Below are 18,335 nucleotides of genomic sequence, written 5' to 3' on the forward strand. Positions count from 1 at the left end.
AATGAACTAAAACAATTTCGGTAGTGACATTATTTATTTATTTATTTTCTTTATTTACATAAGCTTTATAATTTACAAAGAAAATATTAAATAAATATTATTTGAACTTCACTTTTTTTACAAAATCAAAAAGATATTTTTAAAAAGCATCAATAGAATAAAATGAAAAAAAAAAAAAAATTCAATATAATTTTCATAAGTTGAAATTTAGGGGTTAGGGTTCGGGACAGCCATCTCCCAATTGAAATTACCAAATAAATGATTTTAAATATACTATGGTCATTCTATGGAAATGTCCCGTTTTCTATTTCTAGTCTTTACAGAAATATTACACTTGAAAAACACTTACAATTTCTTTATATTTTAAAATGAAACAATATGTTATTTCAACAATTACACCTTCTTGAGCCATTAATGTGCCAATATTTGTTTTTAAATTAATTATATATAATTCCAAGCACCACAAAACCGCTCATCCCCACAGCCATGTACAGAGGGAAAGTGCTTTATTTTTATATGATGTAAATGGCAGGAAAAAACTAAATGCTGAATAAATATTATAAAATCTATAATAAAAGTAGTGGTAAACCCAGCAGTTGTGGTTTTACCATTTAACAAAATTTTGAAATAAAAATCACACTGATGACATCACTTGACTTCCTTTTTCCTGTTCACTAAACACTATCTATGAAAAAGGCCCATGTTAAGTCCACTGTCTCTTTTCAGTTATCAGAATTTTTCTCGTTTATCTCAGGATTTCATATGGAGCTTTTAGTTGAAGTCACTGGTGTGACCTGCTTTGTTGTTAGGGAATTGTAAAAAAACTAGAATACAAGTGGATTAAACTACTTGATTTAGTGAGTATACCATGACTGACAACATGTGGTTTGATACCTTGCAGCAGACATTTTGTAAAATGCGTTTTCCATGAAAACTCTCTCTCAGTTGTTACTGTCACTGGTGTTACCTTTCTTATGGGTAACAACAGTGAAAATCATATTATGATTCATTATGTCACTGGTCTTACTGTGTTTTTTTTCCCCGTCACATTAAATAAATAAAACATAATCTCCTTATTTCTTGCATTTTAATTATTTTTCTGTAACTCTGATGACATGCTGAAAAAAAAAGAGAGAATATTTCATAAATAACTTGCCAAAAGAAGGTAACACCAGTGACAAAAAATGGTACATGTGTAAAATAATGATCAAATTATCAAATAATTGTGCAAAAAAAGATTAATCATTAAGCTGTCATTTATATGTATTTATGAAGTAAAAGGTAATCAGGTAAATTAAGTAAGTTTTTTGGTTGTGGGACTACACCAATTCTGTAGAATGGCCCACATATGAAAATCTGTGTTTGCTCAATAATCACATTTTGGATCACACTATGACATGCATATCCTACTGCTTCATTCTCAATGCTGACTAGAAAACAAGGCCATTCTTCAACAACTAAGCTAATATGCTTCTTGTTCAGGGCACAGCAATCTCATGGACCACTGACACCTCCTCTGTGACAACCAGCCTGCATATTCTATGTCCCCATGAGAGCATCCAAAATATTCCTGTTTGACTTGTGTTTAACCTCCAGAGATTTTGTCATATCACCATTCTGCTCTGGTCTCTTCACTGGCTGGCTGTCATACTGTGTCATATAATGTGCTTCTTGAAACTTCGATTTTTGTTCCTTCCATTAGACATCTTGAATTGTTGGATAATTGAGGGTATTGTTTTGCTGTATCCGTCCAGACCCTGTATAGTACCGAGCAAACAGGCCGAACTGAATTAGACAGAGAGGTAGTGTCTGGCATACTCAGACACTGTGACACAATGACACAATGAACTGAGCAGTTCACCTTCTCAACAGACAAAACAGCCAAACAATGAGTCCTCTGCAGTATCAGCCTGCAACTATTTTCCTTATTGTTTGTCAGTTTATGGAAGCTTATGAATGTGGTGAGCACAGAGGTTGTTTTTCTTTCACTCCAACAATGTCAAAACCTGCAAAGAAGTTATATGGCATGACAAACCAAACCAGAAAATGCATTGCTATTTTTACTGGATAAATGACGCATCTATGTGTGGGCAGTAAATTGAGGCATAACATATAACAGTAAATTTACATGATTAAAAAGTCCTCTCAAATTAAACTGCATTTAATTCCAGCAAATCTCTTAACATGTATAAATATTTGTATTAATAAGAAGACTTATCAACTGAGACATAAACTGAGCACGTTTCACATGCATCTGATGAACAGAAATAGAATAATGAGTCCCTAAGCGATATCAAGTCACAGTGAGTATCTTTTAGCCACCAGCTGCTTTAAGAACTACAGTGCATCTCATCTAGTGCATCTCATGTACTGCACCAGATTGGCCAGTTCTTGCTGTGAGATGTTACTTCACTCTTCCAGTTGCAAGTTCTTGATCATGTCCAGGGGGACACATGTTTACATGTGGTTTGCCACTGCAAGGACATTCAGCTGTCCTTCTTGTCTCTCTGTAGCAATGTTTTAGGCATCTTACACAACAGACACTGCAGTTTATTGTTAGCCTCATCTGAAGTCCTCATGCTTCCCTGCAGGTGGAGGACAATGGCCTGTTTGCACAGGTAAGCAAGAACCCTGGGCATGTTTTTCACGTGCTTTTCAGACCCTGAAAGGGATAATTCACCCAAAAATGAAAATTCTGTCAGTAAAGTTTTAGTTTACTTCCAAAACAAGAATTTACATATAATGTACTCATTGTCATCCAAGACTTTCATGCCTTTCTTTCTGCATTCGTAAAGAAATTATGTTTTTTGAGGAAAACATTTCAGGAATTATCTCCATATAGTGAACGTCCAAAATGCAGTTTCAATGCAGCTTCAAAGAGCTCTAAATGATCCCACCCGAGGAAGAAGTGTCTTATCTAGTGAAAGAATGGTCAATTTCTAAAATAAATTTACAGTTGATATACTTTTTAACCTTAAATGCTCATCTTTTCTAGCTCTGCCATGTGCATGTGTACTCTGTGTAATCCGGGTTAACACAGTTAGGTTAGGTTAAAAAACTCTCATCTCATTTTCTCCTCCAACTTCAAAATCATCCTACATCGATGCAGAAATACCGACCCAGTGGTAAAAAAGGTAAAACAACAATGTATGACGATTTTGAAGTTGGAGGAGAAAATGAGATGGGAGTTTTTCAACCTACCCTAACTGTATTGACCCGGATTACACAGCGTGCACATGCGCATTGCAGATCTAGACAAGAAATTCCTGAAATGTTTTCTTCAAAAAAACATAATTTCTTTACGACTGAAGAAAGAAAGGCATGAACATCTTGGATGACAACCTGGTAAGTACCTTATCTATAAATTTTTGTTCTGAAGTGAACTACTTCTTTTAATTACTCAACCTCATGTTGTTCCAAACCTGTAAGACCTTCGTTCTTCAGAAAAAAAAATTAAGATATTTTTTAAGAAATCTGAGAGCTTTCTGACCCTGCATAGACAGCAATGGTCCTACCACTTTCATGGCCCAGAAAGGTAAGGACGTCATTACAATAGCCCATGGGACATCAGTGGTTCAACCTTAATTTTATGAACCTACAAGAATACTTTTTGTGTGCAAAAATAACAACTTTATTTAACAATTTCTTCTCTTCCCTGTTGTGTCCAAAATCACCCATATGCTTGCTTAATATCTTCTAAGCTACATTACTCCACTAATATAGTGCACTTGAAGTAGTGAATAAAAAGTAATGGATAAATTCAGAAACTAAGTGAAAAAGGCTGTGAAAGCCATCTTTTTCTCAGACATGGGAATTTTTTCAGCGTAACCCTCAGTTCATGAGTATTCTCTAGCGGCTAGCCACTGAGTGCACATTAGCTGTACACTCGTCACTGCGTTGCATTATGAGACTGAATGAGTGCACTCGATAATATCCACTATGATTTTGGACACCATTACAAATGGCTGTCCCCTCAAATAAACAGTGCAGTATATAATGTAATAGGGAGCAATTTCCCTACAAGTTCACTTACAGTAGGTACCCTAACAGAGTAACCACCAGGTGTAAATTATCACATTAATTATAGACATATTCCTCTATATTGACATATCAGAAAATATTTAAATCTCTTTTTCAATCTTCAATGAACAGCATGTCTATCAAAGTTTAGCTTGTTCTGTCTTTACAATAATTGCACTTGGTTTGACATTTTCATATCTACTCTAATGCAGTGACAATCATATATTTTCCCCACACATAAGTGCCTTTCAAAAGCCTGTAATGCAGATTTGATGCAACATATTTCATATGTAACATTCTAGATTGTTTTAGTGTGACATGACCCGTTGGGGGGAAAATGCAACACAATTTTGGGAATCAAAAAGCAATTAAACAGCGAGCTTACTGAGAACAGCCTTGCCGTGTGCTTGACAATCACTCAGGGTAAAGTATTTAAAGCCAGAAGTCTTAAAACTTTCCTATAAATGTTGTATGTTAAGGTACTTTGATAATGTCACATTTATAATTATAAAGAACTGAATACTACATTTGACAAATATGATACAAATCCTACACACTCACACAAGATAAAGACTCCGAACTTAGAAAAAGCTTTTATTGTTCATCAGAGTGGTTTTCCCTAATGAGATCAACTGACCAGCTGAATGCCACTCAATCTCAGAACCACCGTTAGTTACACAATGAATTAATCATACCACACAGTCATATTGTTTGTTTAACATGACGAATACCAGCCAGCTAAACAAAGATTGTCAGCTACATTATTGTACTCATTATTTTAAATAGTGCTTGTGAATTACCACATTGCCTTTATGCTCAACCCAGTATATTCAAGTACACCTTGTCAACAAATGAAACCCAGTCCCGTCAGGGCTTGCTGACAACTGAGACAGAAGTCACTCACTGGGCTTTCCAAAGGGCTGAGCAACAATCAGTCCCATTCTGGGTCTCCAGATCCCATGTCAAAATGAAATTTATTTGCTCACTCCTCCTTGTTCACTGTCTATAGAAAATGAAGGGAAATCTTCAGATACTGTATCTCTAGTTTTTAGGCCTTTGAAATGAGAACAAACATTTATATAGACTGCTTCCTAACAAAGAAAGAAACATTAAACACGGTTAAAGTTAAGTAAAGCATCTTCAAGCTGTTTTGTCAATGTTATTAATGTTATTAAATTGGGCCAGTCTTTAAAATTAAAGTCATGAAGAACATTCTAGCAAATGAGGTATATAAAAGATGACAGATAATGGTGCAAGAGCAGCATAAAAAATTTATTTCTCCATAACTCTTGTAGAATACAAAAATTTATGAATGTTCTGCTGAGTACAGCAGACTAATCTACACACATCTACTCATATGATTTATATATGTAAGAACAGAGATTGATTAAAACTTACCTTTCTCCGCCAACATTCATTAGGACTTCTAATTCCTGCTTCCAACCAAGGAGCTCCACCAGCTTTTTTACCCCACTCACCACGTCACCCAGCTCAGCCACGTCATTGTGACGTTGGGACCCCCAAGCAAACGGCCCCACAAGATCTCGATTTATCAAAAGCCGTGACACAGAACCACGCACGGCACCAGCCAAGCTGGCGAAGGGCTCCACCTGGCAATTCAGAAAATAGATAAGTCAACAATGACATCTGCTGGGGATGTAGTTCCATTACACATGGACTATTTCTGCAAATGGTCTGCAGAAAGTATGCCGGTATACTTGGTAATGCCCTCTAATTAATTGTAATAAAATATAAGGCCTATGAGCAATTTTACTCTTGTAGCCATGCGATATGGCTGTATATCAGCAAGCGTGCCAGTAGCTGTGTTTCCATCAAGCTGTTATTATGCACATTTTGAAGTATCGCATCAGAAATGAGTGATGGAAATGGCAAAATTCTAATAGAAATAAAAAAAAATCCCTTAATTCACAAAAAAGTAACTTTGCGATATAGGACGGGAAAACTTGACTAACCAGTAGTGTTGTCACGATACCAACATTTTGACTTCGATACGATACCTGACTAAAATATCATGATACTACTACTGATCCAATACTATGAAAAAACATAGTCAACAGGAAAAGTACTTTAATAATAGATGATTATAAAGAGGGCCCTATGAAATCTGTTTTATTTTTTCCTAAATTCGATTTTAATTTTTCTAGACTCTATTTTAATGGTTACATTAAAAAATATTTATCAAAAAGCATGTCTAATTAATTGAAATTATGAAACTTGTAGAATTTAACAGCAATTTATTAAGTTGAACAAAAATTACATGTTTTTAAGGCCCTATGAAATACGTTTTATTAGTTTTGTTTGTGAATATCTGTTTTCCATTAATTTTCTGAATTTGATTCATTCTATTTAATCATTTCATTACATTTTAATAATCAAAAGCATGTCTGATGAATTTATAAAAGATAATTAGATTTAATAAAGAATTAATTTATTATAGGCTATTTCTTTCTTACTTTCTTTCTTTCTTTCTTTTTCAGAAATACTGTGTTGTGTATTTACAATTTTCTGGTAAATAAATTCTGGTAAATATTCCCTCAACATTGTTTTAATAATATTTTTATTAGTAGTAGTAGTACTATCTTCACGTTAAGTAATATATTAATATATTTCTGACTGTCAATTTAAACCAAACTTTTAATTTATCAGGTTTCTGTGAAGACCTTTAGGGTCTTCATTATAGGGCGATAGTTTTCCATAAAAGAAACGGTAAAATTCTCATGAAGTGACTCTCAGAGCAGTTCTACAGATTATGTTCATGTGTTCATGTACTCATTTTTTGTCCCTTTAAGTTTAAGTCCCTTTAAGTTGTCCCTTTTGCAGCTTCAAAGGGCTCTAAACGATCCCAGCCGTAGAAGAAGGGTCTTATCTAGCGAAACAATCGGCTTATTTTCTTTAAAATAATGACAGTATATATACATTTTAACCTCAAATTCTTGTCAAAAAACTCCCATCTAATTTTCTTCTCTAACTTCAAAATAGTCCTACATCGCTGCAGAAGTACTGACCCAGTGTTTACAAAGTGAACATGCAAAGAAAATCAAATGCCCTTTACAAAAAAATGAAAACAGCAATGTAGGACGATTTTGAAGTTGGAGAAGAAAATGAGATGGGAGTTATTCGACATACCCTAACTGTCATGAACCGGAATACACAGAGTTCACACAGAGCTAGACAAGACGAGTGTTTGAGGTTAAAAAGTATATAAATTGACAATTTTGTTTAGAAAAAAAATAAAATAAACATAATTAAAAAAAAATATTTCTTTACGATTGAAGAAAGAAAGACATGAACATCTTGGATGACAAGGGGGTGAGTAAATTATCTGTAAATTTTTGTCCTGGAAGTGAACTCTCCTAACTAAAATCATGCCAAGTTCCTGGGGTGAGAATGTGTCTAAAAGCAGGTACTTCCTATAGAGCAGGGGTGGCGAACGTCGGTCCTGGAGAGCTGCAGCCCTGCATAGTTTTGCTTCAACCCTAATCAAACGCACCTGAACAAGCTAATCAAAGTCTGAAGGGTTACTAGAAAGCTACAGGCAGGTGAGTTTTAATTAGGGTTGGAGCTGAACTCTGCAGGGCTGCGGCTCTCCAGGACTGGAGTTCGCCACCCCTGATATAGAGTGAAAGCCCCTTAAGACTCAACTACGTAAGTGCAGGCCAACCAGACATGGCCAACAGACACATAAAATATGGCAACTAATTGGTTTAAATGTACTAAACGGGCTTGGTCTCACATTGCATTTGTTCAATGGGTACAAATCCAGAGCTAAGCTTTACAAGAAGCTCATTATCAGATCCTGCAGCTTTTCCTCACCTCTAGAGATGTTCCCATGACAATCAGTAAGTCTGCTATTGGGAAGTCTGTAAGGTAGGTGAAGAATTGCTGAGGGAGCTCCTCACCAAAGAACACAATGTCAGGCTTGATGATTCCTTTACAAGTAGGGCATTTGGGTATTGTTCCTTCCATGATATCATTCTAATAGGAGACAGCCATAAGTTAGGAACTCATTATTTCAACAACCATACCATAATTAAATCAAAGCAAAAGAATATCCTATCAGAATCAGACTGTGCCATGCTTGTTTATAATTGAGTTAATTATGAGTTTATTTGAACTGCAGGTCCAGGGGTAAAATATCAATCAATACCATAGTTCAATGACACATACTTACCCTGAGTTCCTCTCCCTTGTAATTCTGTCTGCAAACTGTGCATGTGGCTGTGGCAAATGTTCCATGTGCCTCCACCAACATCTTTGGAGGGATGCCAGCCACTGAAATCAATAAAAGATCAATGACATTCATAAATGATTTACACAACTTTGATGCTGCTTGATCTTTTGATACTAATAAATAACAGATTTAATTAAAAATAATTTATTTATTATATGAATCTGGAGCTGGCTGCACCAGCTCTGTGTAAGCTACAGCTTAGCCTAGTTTTGATGTAACTTGTGTACTACAAAATATTTTTGCGTTGCACTGTTTAAGTTCAACTTAAATTTTTACTGAAGCCTCCGACCAGGAGACGGTTGAATTGCATCAATAGGCTGTTGTTTTACCTCACAGACTTCAGTCCATTAGACATATATGAAAATGTTGACATTTACACTAATTTGCATTTTAAAGGAGAGAACATTATGTCAATTAATTACTTTCTGGCTTTTATTTTTTTGTTTCTCTTTATATCAGTGTTTATCCTTATTCATTTCAAAGACAGTTTATGAATGTTATCTACATATAAAAATACCTATTATGTTTTTCATGATTAAATAGTATAATTTTTCAATGGAAACTTATCTTAACCATTAGCTGCGCAAAGAAAATGAACTTCACTCACTTCGCTCTAGTCCATCAATGTTTTGTGTGTACATCCTGAGTAGTTGTCCCTTATCATGAAGCAGACGAATGAAGTAGTGCGTCAGATTGGGTTGGTAATTACCAGGATAAAGCTCTTTGGCAAGAGCGAAAAAAGGGTTTGGATTGTGATGAAAGTAATTTATTTCAAATATGGCCTCAGCATAAGGCAGATTGTACTGTTGAAGGTTGTCATAAAGACCGCTGCCAGGCGTTCTGTGGGAGAAATAAGACTTGAGAAAAGTTGCAACCATCTCAAAGCTGTACTAGGGGACAACTGCACTTATGAGTCCTATTTTACCTGAAGTCTGGGATTCCACTGGGTGTGCTGATACCTGCCCCTGCCATCACCACTATTCTTTTGAACTTGCGCTCTCTGATGTTTTCTGCAATGTCCTCCAGAGTCTGCTGACGAACATTGCCACGGCCTCCTCCAAACAGCCCTCTTACTCCACCACATCTTATGAAGGCAGCTCTGTCAGGTCAAAATGTCTGATCAAAGTTCAATTCACTGAGAAATTTCTGGGATTCAGTGGGATCATAACTGAGGAAAAAAGAAAAAAAGCAATACTTACGGACAGTAATGGAATTGTAAAAGAAATACAGCACCCTTCTGTGTATGAGGAATATGTGACAATATCGTTTGATGGGCAAGGTTTGTTCTTGACAGATCTGAGGAAAAGCATCATTGTAAGATTCTCTCCTACCACTGATCAAAAAGAAATAACAGCATTACAGACTAATCACCCAAAACTAAGCTATATTGCACACATCAAAAATAGCATGCTTTTAGGAAGCACTGCTTCTCTATTAAATTTACATTGTTTTAATCATGTTTACGCAAAGATATATTTTTTAGCGCAGAAACAGTAATTCATCAAGTATTAGTGTATAAATAAAAGTACCACGATTGTCAGTTTGTAACATCACAACAGCAGTACATAACTAAAGTGTACAAGAGAAACATAACTATGTCAATAACAAGACAATAGCCTACTTTGTGTAGTAGACAGTCCTCGTCTCCATACAGATTTCTCTGTAAAACAGCGTATGCATACATTTAGACCCGTTTTTAAGTACAGCATAATGGACTCTGGCTAGTACTTCTATTTTGTCAAAAAGCATACATTATTTAAACGAATTTGCTACAGTACATAAAAACATGCAGGAACAGAATCAGACTGGTGACGCAGTTATTACCGTAACAGACCTATCGAGTTAACATGAAATTATATGACAGACGAAAAACGCAAAATGTCCATTCATTCTCACATATGTATGCACTAAAATATATTATATCCATAAACCATGATAATATAATGGTTGTTACAGGCTTTTAAATAAGCGTTATGTATAACTGATTTTAGTTTAATATTTATAATGCGTAATTACTACAGTACTTACGATTGGATGCGTTTCTGATGACAACATGCTCACTCTTTTTGACATGATTGCAATAATAAAATATATACAAATAAACATTTAACTAAATAAATAGTAATAAGTAGTCAAAATATGTATTTTTTCTTTATCTTCGATGTGCAGTGTGTATGCATGTATATGTGTAGGCTAGTATGGGTAGGTAGGTCATGGTCATGAACTGAGATAAATATAGGAAATCAGCGGTACATCGTGACTTTCAGGCAGAACCTAGGATACTAGATGTAAAACATACTCTTTAACTGGTAGATTCCATATTCTCGTAAATATTTCTATTTCACCAAAACATACCCCCTTTGGCACTCTAACTATTTGTTGTGTATTTAATGGTTTTGTCAATAAGCTAAGTAAAAGTCGGACTTTAATTTTGCTTTTCTGGATCGTGATGTCACTACGGATGCGCCCCAGTCTGTCCGAGGAAGTAAGCGGGGTGAGTATTTTTCAGTGATTTTAGGTGCATAAATCGATAGAAAACATTTTAACGCTTTCTTTCAGATCATAGCAATTTTATGACGCCGTCTTGTGTTAGTAATGTTAAATGTGGAAGTAATACTGTATTGCTTTATGTGCAGTTCTAATATTTGTTTCTTTTTTAAATAGCTCAAACTTTAATATAACAGTAAAGGACATTTACGCACTAGCAGCAGAGATATTTAAATTTATTTGCATATTATTTGCATTGTATTTTCAAATCATTTTGGTGTATGTTTTTCTAAAATTTTTATGTTTTTTTTTTTTCATGTCTTTTTGAAAGTTTAACTTATTTTCCAAAATGGCACTTTTTAACAGCAGGCTGTCAAGCTCAAAAAATGTCCATTCATTCTCACATTTGAAAAAAAAAAAAAAATGTATGTAGCTATTATAAAATTAGTCCATATGAGTTGTCTTCTCAAATTCTTCAGGCTGGTGTGCCATGTTCAGTCACACATATAAGAGTACCTATGGCGTGGTTCATAAGTTTTATAGACTTTTAACCTTTTAGGCCCTGTTCCCAACTGGTATTAAAATGCATTTTTTAGTGATCCAAGTGGCCTTCTAGTGAGTCTGTGTCTTTCCTAGACCAGTCCTTCTGAGGTTTCTAGGTTAGAGTCCTCCTCAGCATTAAGGTCTAAAATAAGATCATCTTTTAAGTCTGCATTGCAGCATCATTAAGGTGGCTGCAATTTCCACCATAATTTGTATGTTTTGATACATTGTAGCAAATTTCGGATAACCATATAATGTGTTAAGTTAGTAGGCATCGGATAGGTGTAGTCTCACCGTGGTTTAGAATGAATTCAGGATGGATAGTGTTTCCCCTACAAAAAATGCAATGTGGTCTCATGTTTATGACTACATCTGTATGAGCTTTCAGTAATTCAATCATAAAATGTTTTAGGTACCTTTTACTTGCATTTAGCACTGACCAGTTGTAATCCAATCACCAAAAAGCATCTTAAAACCAGGTGGAAACAGGGACTTAGTGTTCTACAACAAGTACAGCAACCAGTGAAAGATCAGTTTTCTCAACCCGTTTATGATCAAACTGAGTAACAACATGAATAAAAGCAAACATGAATAACAATTTATTTTCATATTCATGATGTAAAATGGTCACGTTAAATTTTGGCAACACTTTCCTTAACATTTTCCCCTAACAGAAAATTGATTTCCTTATTGCCATATTTTGTTTTGTAAAGTACTTGTTATGCAGCCTGGTGCTTATGCAGGAAACGTGGGTGCAGCTGCAACCACATGGAAATTATTAAAATGGGGGAACCTTACCAAAAGCAACTCCAAAAAGTTTTTTTTTTTTTTACAGTTTTACATATTAACGACATATTACCGCACCTCTAGAAAAAACTGTGATGACCAGCACAAGTGCTTTAATTGAATGCTTTAGCTGCATTTCTACCTTTGTGTCGAATAGTTCTCGTTGTGAAACTGTGCCAAGCTGGACCACCTGGTACTCTCATGTTTTTTTCTTCTACTGTGGTGCTGCAAAATTGGAATTAGAATGTATGAAACAAATACATCAATATATCTGGGTGATGCTGTAATACTGTGTGCAAACACTGGAGTTTGTGCATTTTGATGGACGATCAGTTAGTCCGCTTTTCAGAATTTATGTAGTTATAATGAGTAAACTAGCATAACCTAAAGTCTGTAGAAAAATATAGGTATTATAACTATATTATAATATTATAATACCATCACCATGTCACTACAGGTGTTCTGCCAGCAGGTGTTAACTAATCTTGCTGAGAATTCTGGGCCAGGAACAGTTAAGAGAAAACATTAATGTGTCCAAAATAATAAAAGTGTCCTGTCCTACCCCTGGAGTGGAGCTGGTGACCCAGGAGTAGGACTGGATACCCTGCTTTAAAGTCTTATAGGTCATACTGTATTGCACAATGCTTTGTACTAGGCCTCCCTGTTGAAAAAGTTAGGTATGTTTTGAAGCTTGGCTGCTGATTTGAGCTGGTTTAAGCTGGTCCTGAGCAGAAGCTAGTTGCTTAGGACCAGCACATGACCAGCTAAGAACCAACTTAAATTAGCTCATAACCAGCTAAGGACTAGCTCAAACTAGCTCATTGCCAGCTAAGGACCAGCTTAAACCAGCTCGAACCAGCAGCCATGCTTCAAAACATCCCTAACCAGCATTTGCTGTTTTTTTTTTTAACAGGGCTGCACAATAAATCCTGATATTGCAATCGATATTAGGAAAAGCTGCAATATTCATGCACGCATCTGTCAGTGAAGCACGGTTCTGTGATCAGTAGTAAATCACTAGAAGGAATCCAGGAAATACAGATTGCTGCAACTGAATAAACAGAAGATTGAACTGCTTTCATTGATTCAGCGTGACTAATAAACACACACTATGACAATATAAGGTTTATCTGAGTTCTTATTCATTATAATAAAGTGTATAATAGTGCAATGCTAATCGACATAGCATTTATCACTGCTTAGAATACTATGAAATATCTTGCATGCCTTATTCTGTGTAAGAAGCCACATCATCTCACAGAAGGATTAATTTCAAACACTCGAATGACATTATGTAGTGAGTGATGTTATTAAATGTGGTATTCTCACATGCTTTCAGATGTAGAAGCATTTACTATACAGAGCCGTAGTTCACCGAGAAGCTACGCAAACAACTTTATTATCACAGCGTTATTTGATAATATGGATGTATAATATTGATATCGTCTGCTTGGTTTTGCGTAGATTGTCAGTGAACTACGACTCTGTGTAGTAAACGCTGCTCCATCTAAAAGCACACACGTGATGGAGATTTACTACTGATTACAGAACTGGCTTTACTGACGAGATGAACATGGATATTGCATGTGATTTATTGTGCAGACCTACTTTGTATGAAATTGGCAATGATGCTACCTGTGGATAATGGAGAACAGTTGAATCTGTTCTATCCCTCTCATATAACCCAGGCCTTATAAACACAGATAATTTCCTCATGTAGGGAAATAGAGGATCCGCCCACAGATATTGCAACAGATCTGGGAGAGATTAGAAAGGGCTGAAGTAGATCTGTTCACATCATAAGAAATCACGCAGTGTCTGCTGTTTTTCTCACTAAGGGAACATGATGTGCCACTAGCCACTGACACATCTGATCTGCTTGTTCTCTCAGTTTATGTGTCTAAGTATATGTGGCAGCTATCTGTATGCCATGTGGACTTTGAAATTGGTGAGTGCACGGTACTCCTGCATATGCCCTGTCTTTAAGCTGACATGAGATTTATATAATTGTCATCCTGCTACGTATTAAAAGGTATAAAAAGTATTTGGTTGTTTATTTTCACAGATTTGGTCCTGTAGTCCAAGATGCAACATAGAAAATCATACAACACAATCTTCAGTGAAGTCACTCCTACAGCAAATCACCAATAAATTCTGGAAGTATTCTCATCAAATGGGCCAGCAGGGATCAAGTCTGATGTAATAACATATTCAACATGACACTGTAATAAAGATGGAGTTTGTTGAAGAGAGTGAAGACGTCAGTGATGCTGAATCATCCAAGATGAATAATGAAGAGGCTAAAGAACAAAGAGGTTGGTGTCCATTTATGACTGTTCAGTAATAACTTCTGAGCCATTAAGGTTCAGGCAAAGCTTCAGGCAGTTTACCAGATTTCTTTTAAATGTCCTTTAAATTAAAATTTGTTCCTCTTAAATTTATCTGATGTGCTATTATTATTTTAGAACTGATGGAATCAAACAAGGAATGTCAAGCATGGAATGAAATGGAGGAGAATCAGGAAGCTCCTAATTCCATAAATGGAGAAAACTCTTTTAGTGGGACACATACTAAGGATGGTTTCTCTCAAGAAAGCACAGAAGCCAAAAATGCTTTTGCATGCCAGCATTGTGGAAAGACTTTTTCGCAAAAAGGACACCTGAAGTATCACATAAGAATTCATACCGGAGAAAGGCCTTACAAGTGTCATCAGTGTGACAAATCTTTCACACAAAAAGGCCACCTTAGGGACCATATAATAACTCACACTGGTGAGAGGCCATTCACCTGTCCTCAGTGTGGCAAGGGTTTTATGAGCAAAGGAAACCTTAATGTTCACATTAAAATTCACACCCGAGAGAGGCCTTTCACTTGTCCGCAGTGTGGAAAGACTTACACGTGTAAAGGACACCTTAAAGAACACTTAGGAACTCACACTGGTGAAAGGCCTTTCACATGCCCACAATGTGAAAAGAGTTTCACACGGAAAGGAAACCTTAATATTCACATGAAAACTCACACCAGAGAGAGGCCTTACACATGCCCTCAGTGTGGGAAGAGTTACACATCTAAAGGACACCTTAAGGAACACATAGGAACTCACACTGGTGAGAGGCCTTTCGCATGTCCTCGATGTGGAAAGTGTTTTACACGTAAAGGAAGTCTTAATATTCACATAAAAGGTCACACTAGAGAGAGTCCTTATTCATGCCCTCAGTGTGGAAAGTGTTTCCCAACTAAAGGCCATCTTGACAGTCACGTAAGAGTTCACACCGGAGAGAAGCCGTTCACATGTCCTCAGTGTGGGAAGAGCTTCAATCAACGAGGACATCTGAAGCATCACATAAGAATTCACACAGGTGAAAGGCCTTTCTCATGCCAGTTGTGTGGTAAAGGTTTCACACAGGCGCAAAGCCTTAAATTTCACCTGCAGTTTCACTCTGGCGAAAGGCCATTTGGCTGTGATGAGTGTGGTCAAAAATTTGTTTTGGAGTCACTGCTGAAAAGACACCTGAGGACGCATTCCAACGAGCAGCCTTATTTGTGCTCTGTTTGTGGGAAGAGTTTTCTATTCCTTGACTATTTTAAACAGCACCAGAAAATACATAGCAGTGTGAAGTCTCATGGTTGCTCTGAATGTGGAAGTTCCTTCATGAGAGCCAGAGACTTGGAGCGGCACAGAAGAATCCATTCTGGAGAAAAACCTTTCAAGTGCTCACATTGTGGAAAGGGATTCACTGAGTCTGGAAACCTGGTAAAACATGAAAGAGTGCATACTGGAGAGAAGCCGTACCAATGCCTTTCATGTGGGAGGAGTTTTAGACAATCACGTAGTCTATTGGCTCATGTAGAAAAGCACTGTCCACAAGTCGTTACAGTGACCAACCTTCAGGCTTCAGCTCCAAACACACTGTGTGAAATTCAGATGAACCCGATGATGCAATCTGTGCATCAGTAGTAGGAATAAGGCCTGTTCACAGACAGTTCAGTGCTATAAACATTTTATTTTTAATGCGCTTAATGCGTCTGTTTAGACAGTCATGAACATTAGCATTTTTAAGGACAGGTGTTGTAATCCATTTTCCATTGCACTGTGAAGAAAACTGGCCACATGCCCAGAGCCACCGCTGTTACATAAAACAACTATTTCCTGCCACTTTTAAAAAAGACTATTTTGCTAAATGATAGTAAATAGCGGAGAAATAATTCAGAACTAGTTCTCTTGTCTCTGTGCACTTGTATATAGTTTTGTTTGATAAAACTGTAGTGAAGATGAAAAGTTGAACTACTGTTTCAAAACTGTATATACTATTGGACGTATCTTTTTCATGTAAAGTTCCATGTTCCATTTGTGCACCAGAGAAATCAGACCTGTCAGACCTACTGTGAATTAGGATTTTCCTGTCTGCCATTTAACACATTAGTCTGCAAAGACAAATCACCTGTGGAAATCAGAACAAATGTTTTTGATAAATATTCATGTTTGTGTGAACAGGCCTTTAGTCTGTTCATATCCTGCATTTTGTTAATTGTAAAACTAATGCATGAATAAGATATTTCACATGAAAGACATTTATATATAGTCCACAAGAGAAAATGTATTATTTTAAATTTATAAAAATTACCCCATTCAAAACTTTACAAACGCTTGATTTTTAATACTGTGAGATCCACAGCTGCTTTTTGTTTAGTGAAGTTGTTCACTAGTCCCTTGTTTGTCCTGAACAGTTAAACTGCCCACTGTTCTTCAGAAAAATCCTTCAGGTTCCACAAAAGCTTTGGGGTTTTTCTTTAGCATTTTTGTGTATTTGAACCCTTTCCAACAATGACTGTATGATTTTGAGATCCATCTTCTCACACTAACGACAACTGAGGGACTCATATGCAAGTATTACCTAAGGTTCAAACCCTCACTGATGCTCCAGAAGAAAACACAATGCATTAAGACCTGGGGGGGTGAAAACTTTTTGAATTTGAAGATCAGGGTAATTTCACTTATTTTGTCCTCTGGGAAACATGTAAGTATCTACTGTAGCTTCTGAAGGGCAGTACTAAATGAAAAAAAAAAAAAATTAAGCAAAATAAGAAAAATGTACACATCTTCATTCTGTTCAAAAGTTTACACACCCTGGTTCTTAATGCATAATTTTTCCTTCTGGACCATCAGTGAGCATTTGAACCTTTTGTTATAGTTGCATAACTATTTTGTTATAGTCCCTCAGTTGTCCTTAGTGTGAAAAGATGGTTCTCAAAATTATACAGTCATTGTTGGAAAGGGTTCAAATACACAAAAATGCTGAAAAACCAAAGAATTGGAGTGATCTGAAGAATTTTTCTGAAGAAAAAATTAACAACTCATTAACAACTATCACTAAAAGAACAAAAAAACATTCAGGCAGTATTTAGAATCAAGTGTATGTAAACTTCTGAACAGGGTCATTTTTATACATTTTCTCTTGTTGACTGTATATGTTATGTGAAATATCTTATTCAGGTCAGTACTAAATGAAAAATAACACACGTTTTGTGTGATCCCTCTTGTTTTGGTAAAATAATTAACATTTTGCAGATTCTGCAAGGTGTATGTAAACTTTTGACTTTAACTGTAATTGTCCAAATAAAATACCATCCTTGAAATGCTTGATGGGCTGTGTCTTGAGTTTGAACACTTGAAGTAAAATGACCTTTCATTACTTTTTCAGTGGTTTCTGTGTCTGTGATGTGTATCATTATTGACAGAATTGTGATAAATATTTAATTATTTTTACCAACTCCCATCAGTAGCCTTAAAACCACTAAAATACTGAGAGCAGAGAACAGTTTCAGTGAAGGGTTACAATATTGTAGTAACATTGTATTCAGCATGGTTGAGGTAACCATGATGTAAAACTCTTGATGGCAGCATCAAAAGCTGTGCCTAGGTAGAATACAGATAAGAAATCTGCACTAGCTTATTGCCTTGCAACTGGAGCCTGTAATTCCCCTTCTACGACACCAGATGGAGCAACTACAGATTTTCATTGTGTCTTTGCTTAAAGGGATAGCTCATATTAAAAATTAAAATTTATTCATCCTCACATCCTCCATATAATGTCACAATGTTTTTTGTCCATACAAAGGAAGTCAACAGCCAGGTCAACAAAACTGGTTAGCAACATTTTTAAAGATAACTTTTTTTTTTGTTTCATGAGTCATACAAGTTTGGAACAACATGAGTACATTTTGTGTCAGCTATCCATTTTTAGTC

At 36.0% G+C, this 18,335-nt stretch overlaps 2 protein-coding genes across 8 annotated transcripts; one reads left to right on the top strand and one right to left on the bottom strand.

The window, feature by feature from the left end:
• Positions 1–3,331: 3,331 nt before the first annotated feature.
• On the bottom strand, positions 3,332–10,083 carry sirt3 (sirtuin 3). Of its 5 annotated transcripts, none has more exons than XM_051116113.1 (8): positions 9,894–10,083; positions 9,472–9,605; positions 9,198–9,371; positions 8,880–9,112; positions 8,213–8,313; positions 7,855–8,016; positions 5,419–5,630; positions 3,332–5,111 (listed from the first exon to the last, which is right to left on the bottom strand). In XM_051116113.1, exons 3-8 carry the CDS (start codon positions 9,242–9,244, stop codon positions 5,096–5,098), a joined length of 771 nt encoding a protein of 256 aa, XP_050972070.1. In that variant the 5' UTR covers positions 9,245–9,371; positions 9,472–9,605; positions 9,894–10,083; the 3' UTR covers positions 3,332–5,095. The 5 variants fall into 5 exon arrangements, with proteins under 5 accessions (XP_050972070.1, XP_050972069.1, XP_050972067.1 ...); XM_051116110.1 differs by having other exon boundaries at positions 3,335–5,074; positions 9,472–9,568; XM_051116109.1 differs by having other exon boundaries at positions 3,335–5,111; positions 9,472–9,568.
• A 651-nt stretch (positions 10,084–10,734) lies between these two features.
• Positions 10,735–17,730, top strand: LOC127167610 (gastrula zinc finger protein XlCGF57.1-like). Of its 3 annotated transcripts, none has more exons than XM_051113740.1 (4): positions 10,749–10,766; positions 13,980–14,036; positions 14,154–14,403; positions 14,554–17,730. In XM_051113740.1, the coding sequence occupies exons 3-4, from the start codon at positions 14,322–14,324 to the stop codon at positions 16,044–16,046; spliced, it is 1,575 nt and encodes a 524-aa protein (XP_050969697.1). In that variant the 5' UTR covers positions 10,749–10,766; positions 13,980–14,036; positions 14,154–14,321; the 3' UTR covers positions 16,047–17,730. The 3 variants fall into 3 exon arrangements, with proteins under 3 accessions (XP_050969694.1, XP_050969697.1, XP_050969696.1); XM_051113739.1 differs by having other exon boundaries at positions 10,751–10,766; positions 13,927–14,036; XM_051113737.1 differs by lacking the exon at positions 13,980–14,036 and having other exon boundaries at positions 10,735–10,766.
• Positions 17,731–18,335: the final 605 nt, after the last annotated feature.

The sequence above is a fragment of the Labeo rohita genome, chromosome 7 (assembly GCF_022985175.1).
Source record: "Labeo rohita strain BAU-BD-2019 chromosome 7, IGBB_LRoh.1.0, whole genome shotgun sequence".
NCBI lineage: Eukaryota > Metazoa > Chordata > Actinopteri > Cypriniformes > Cyprinidae > Labeo > Labeo rohita.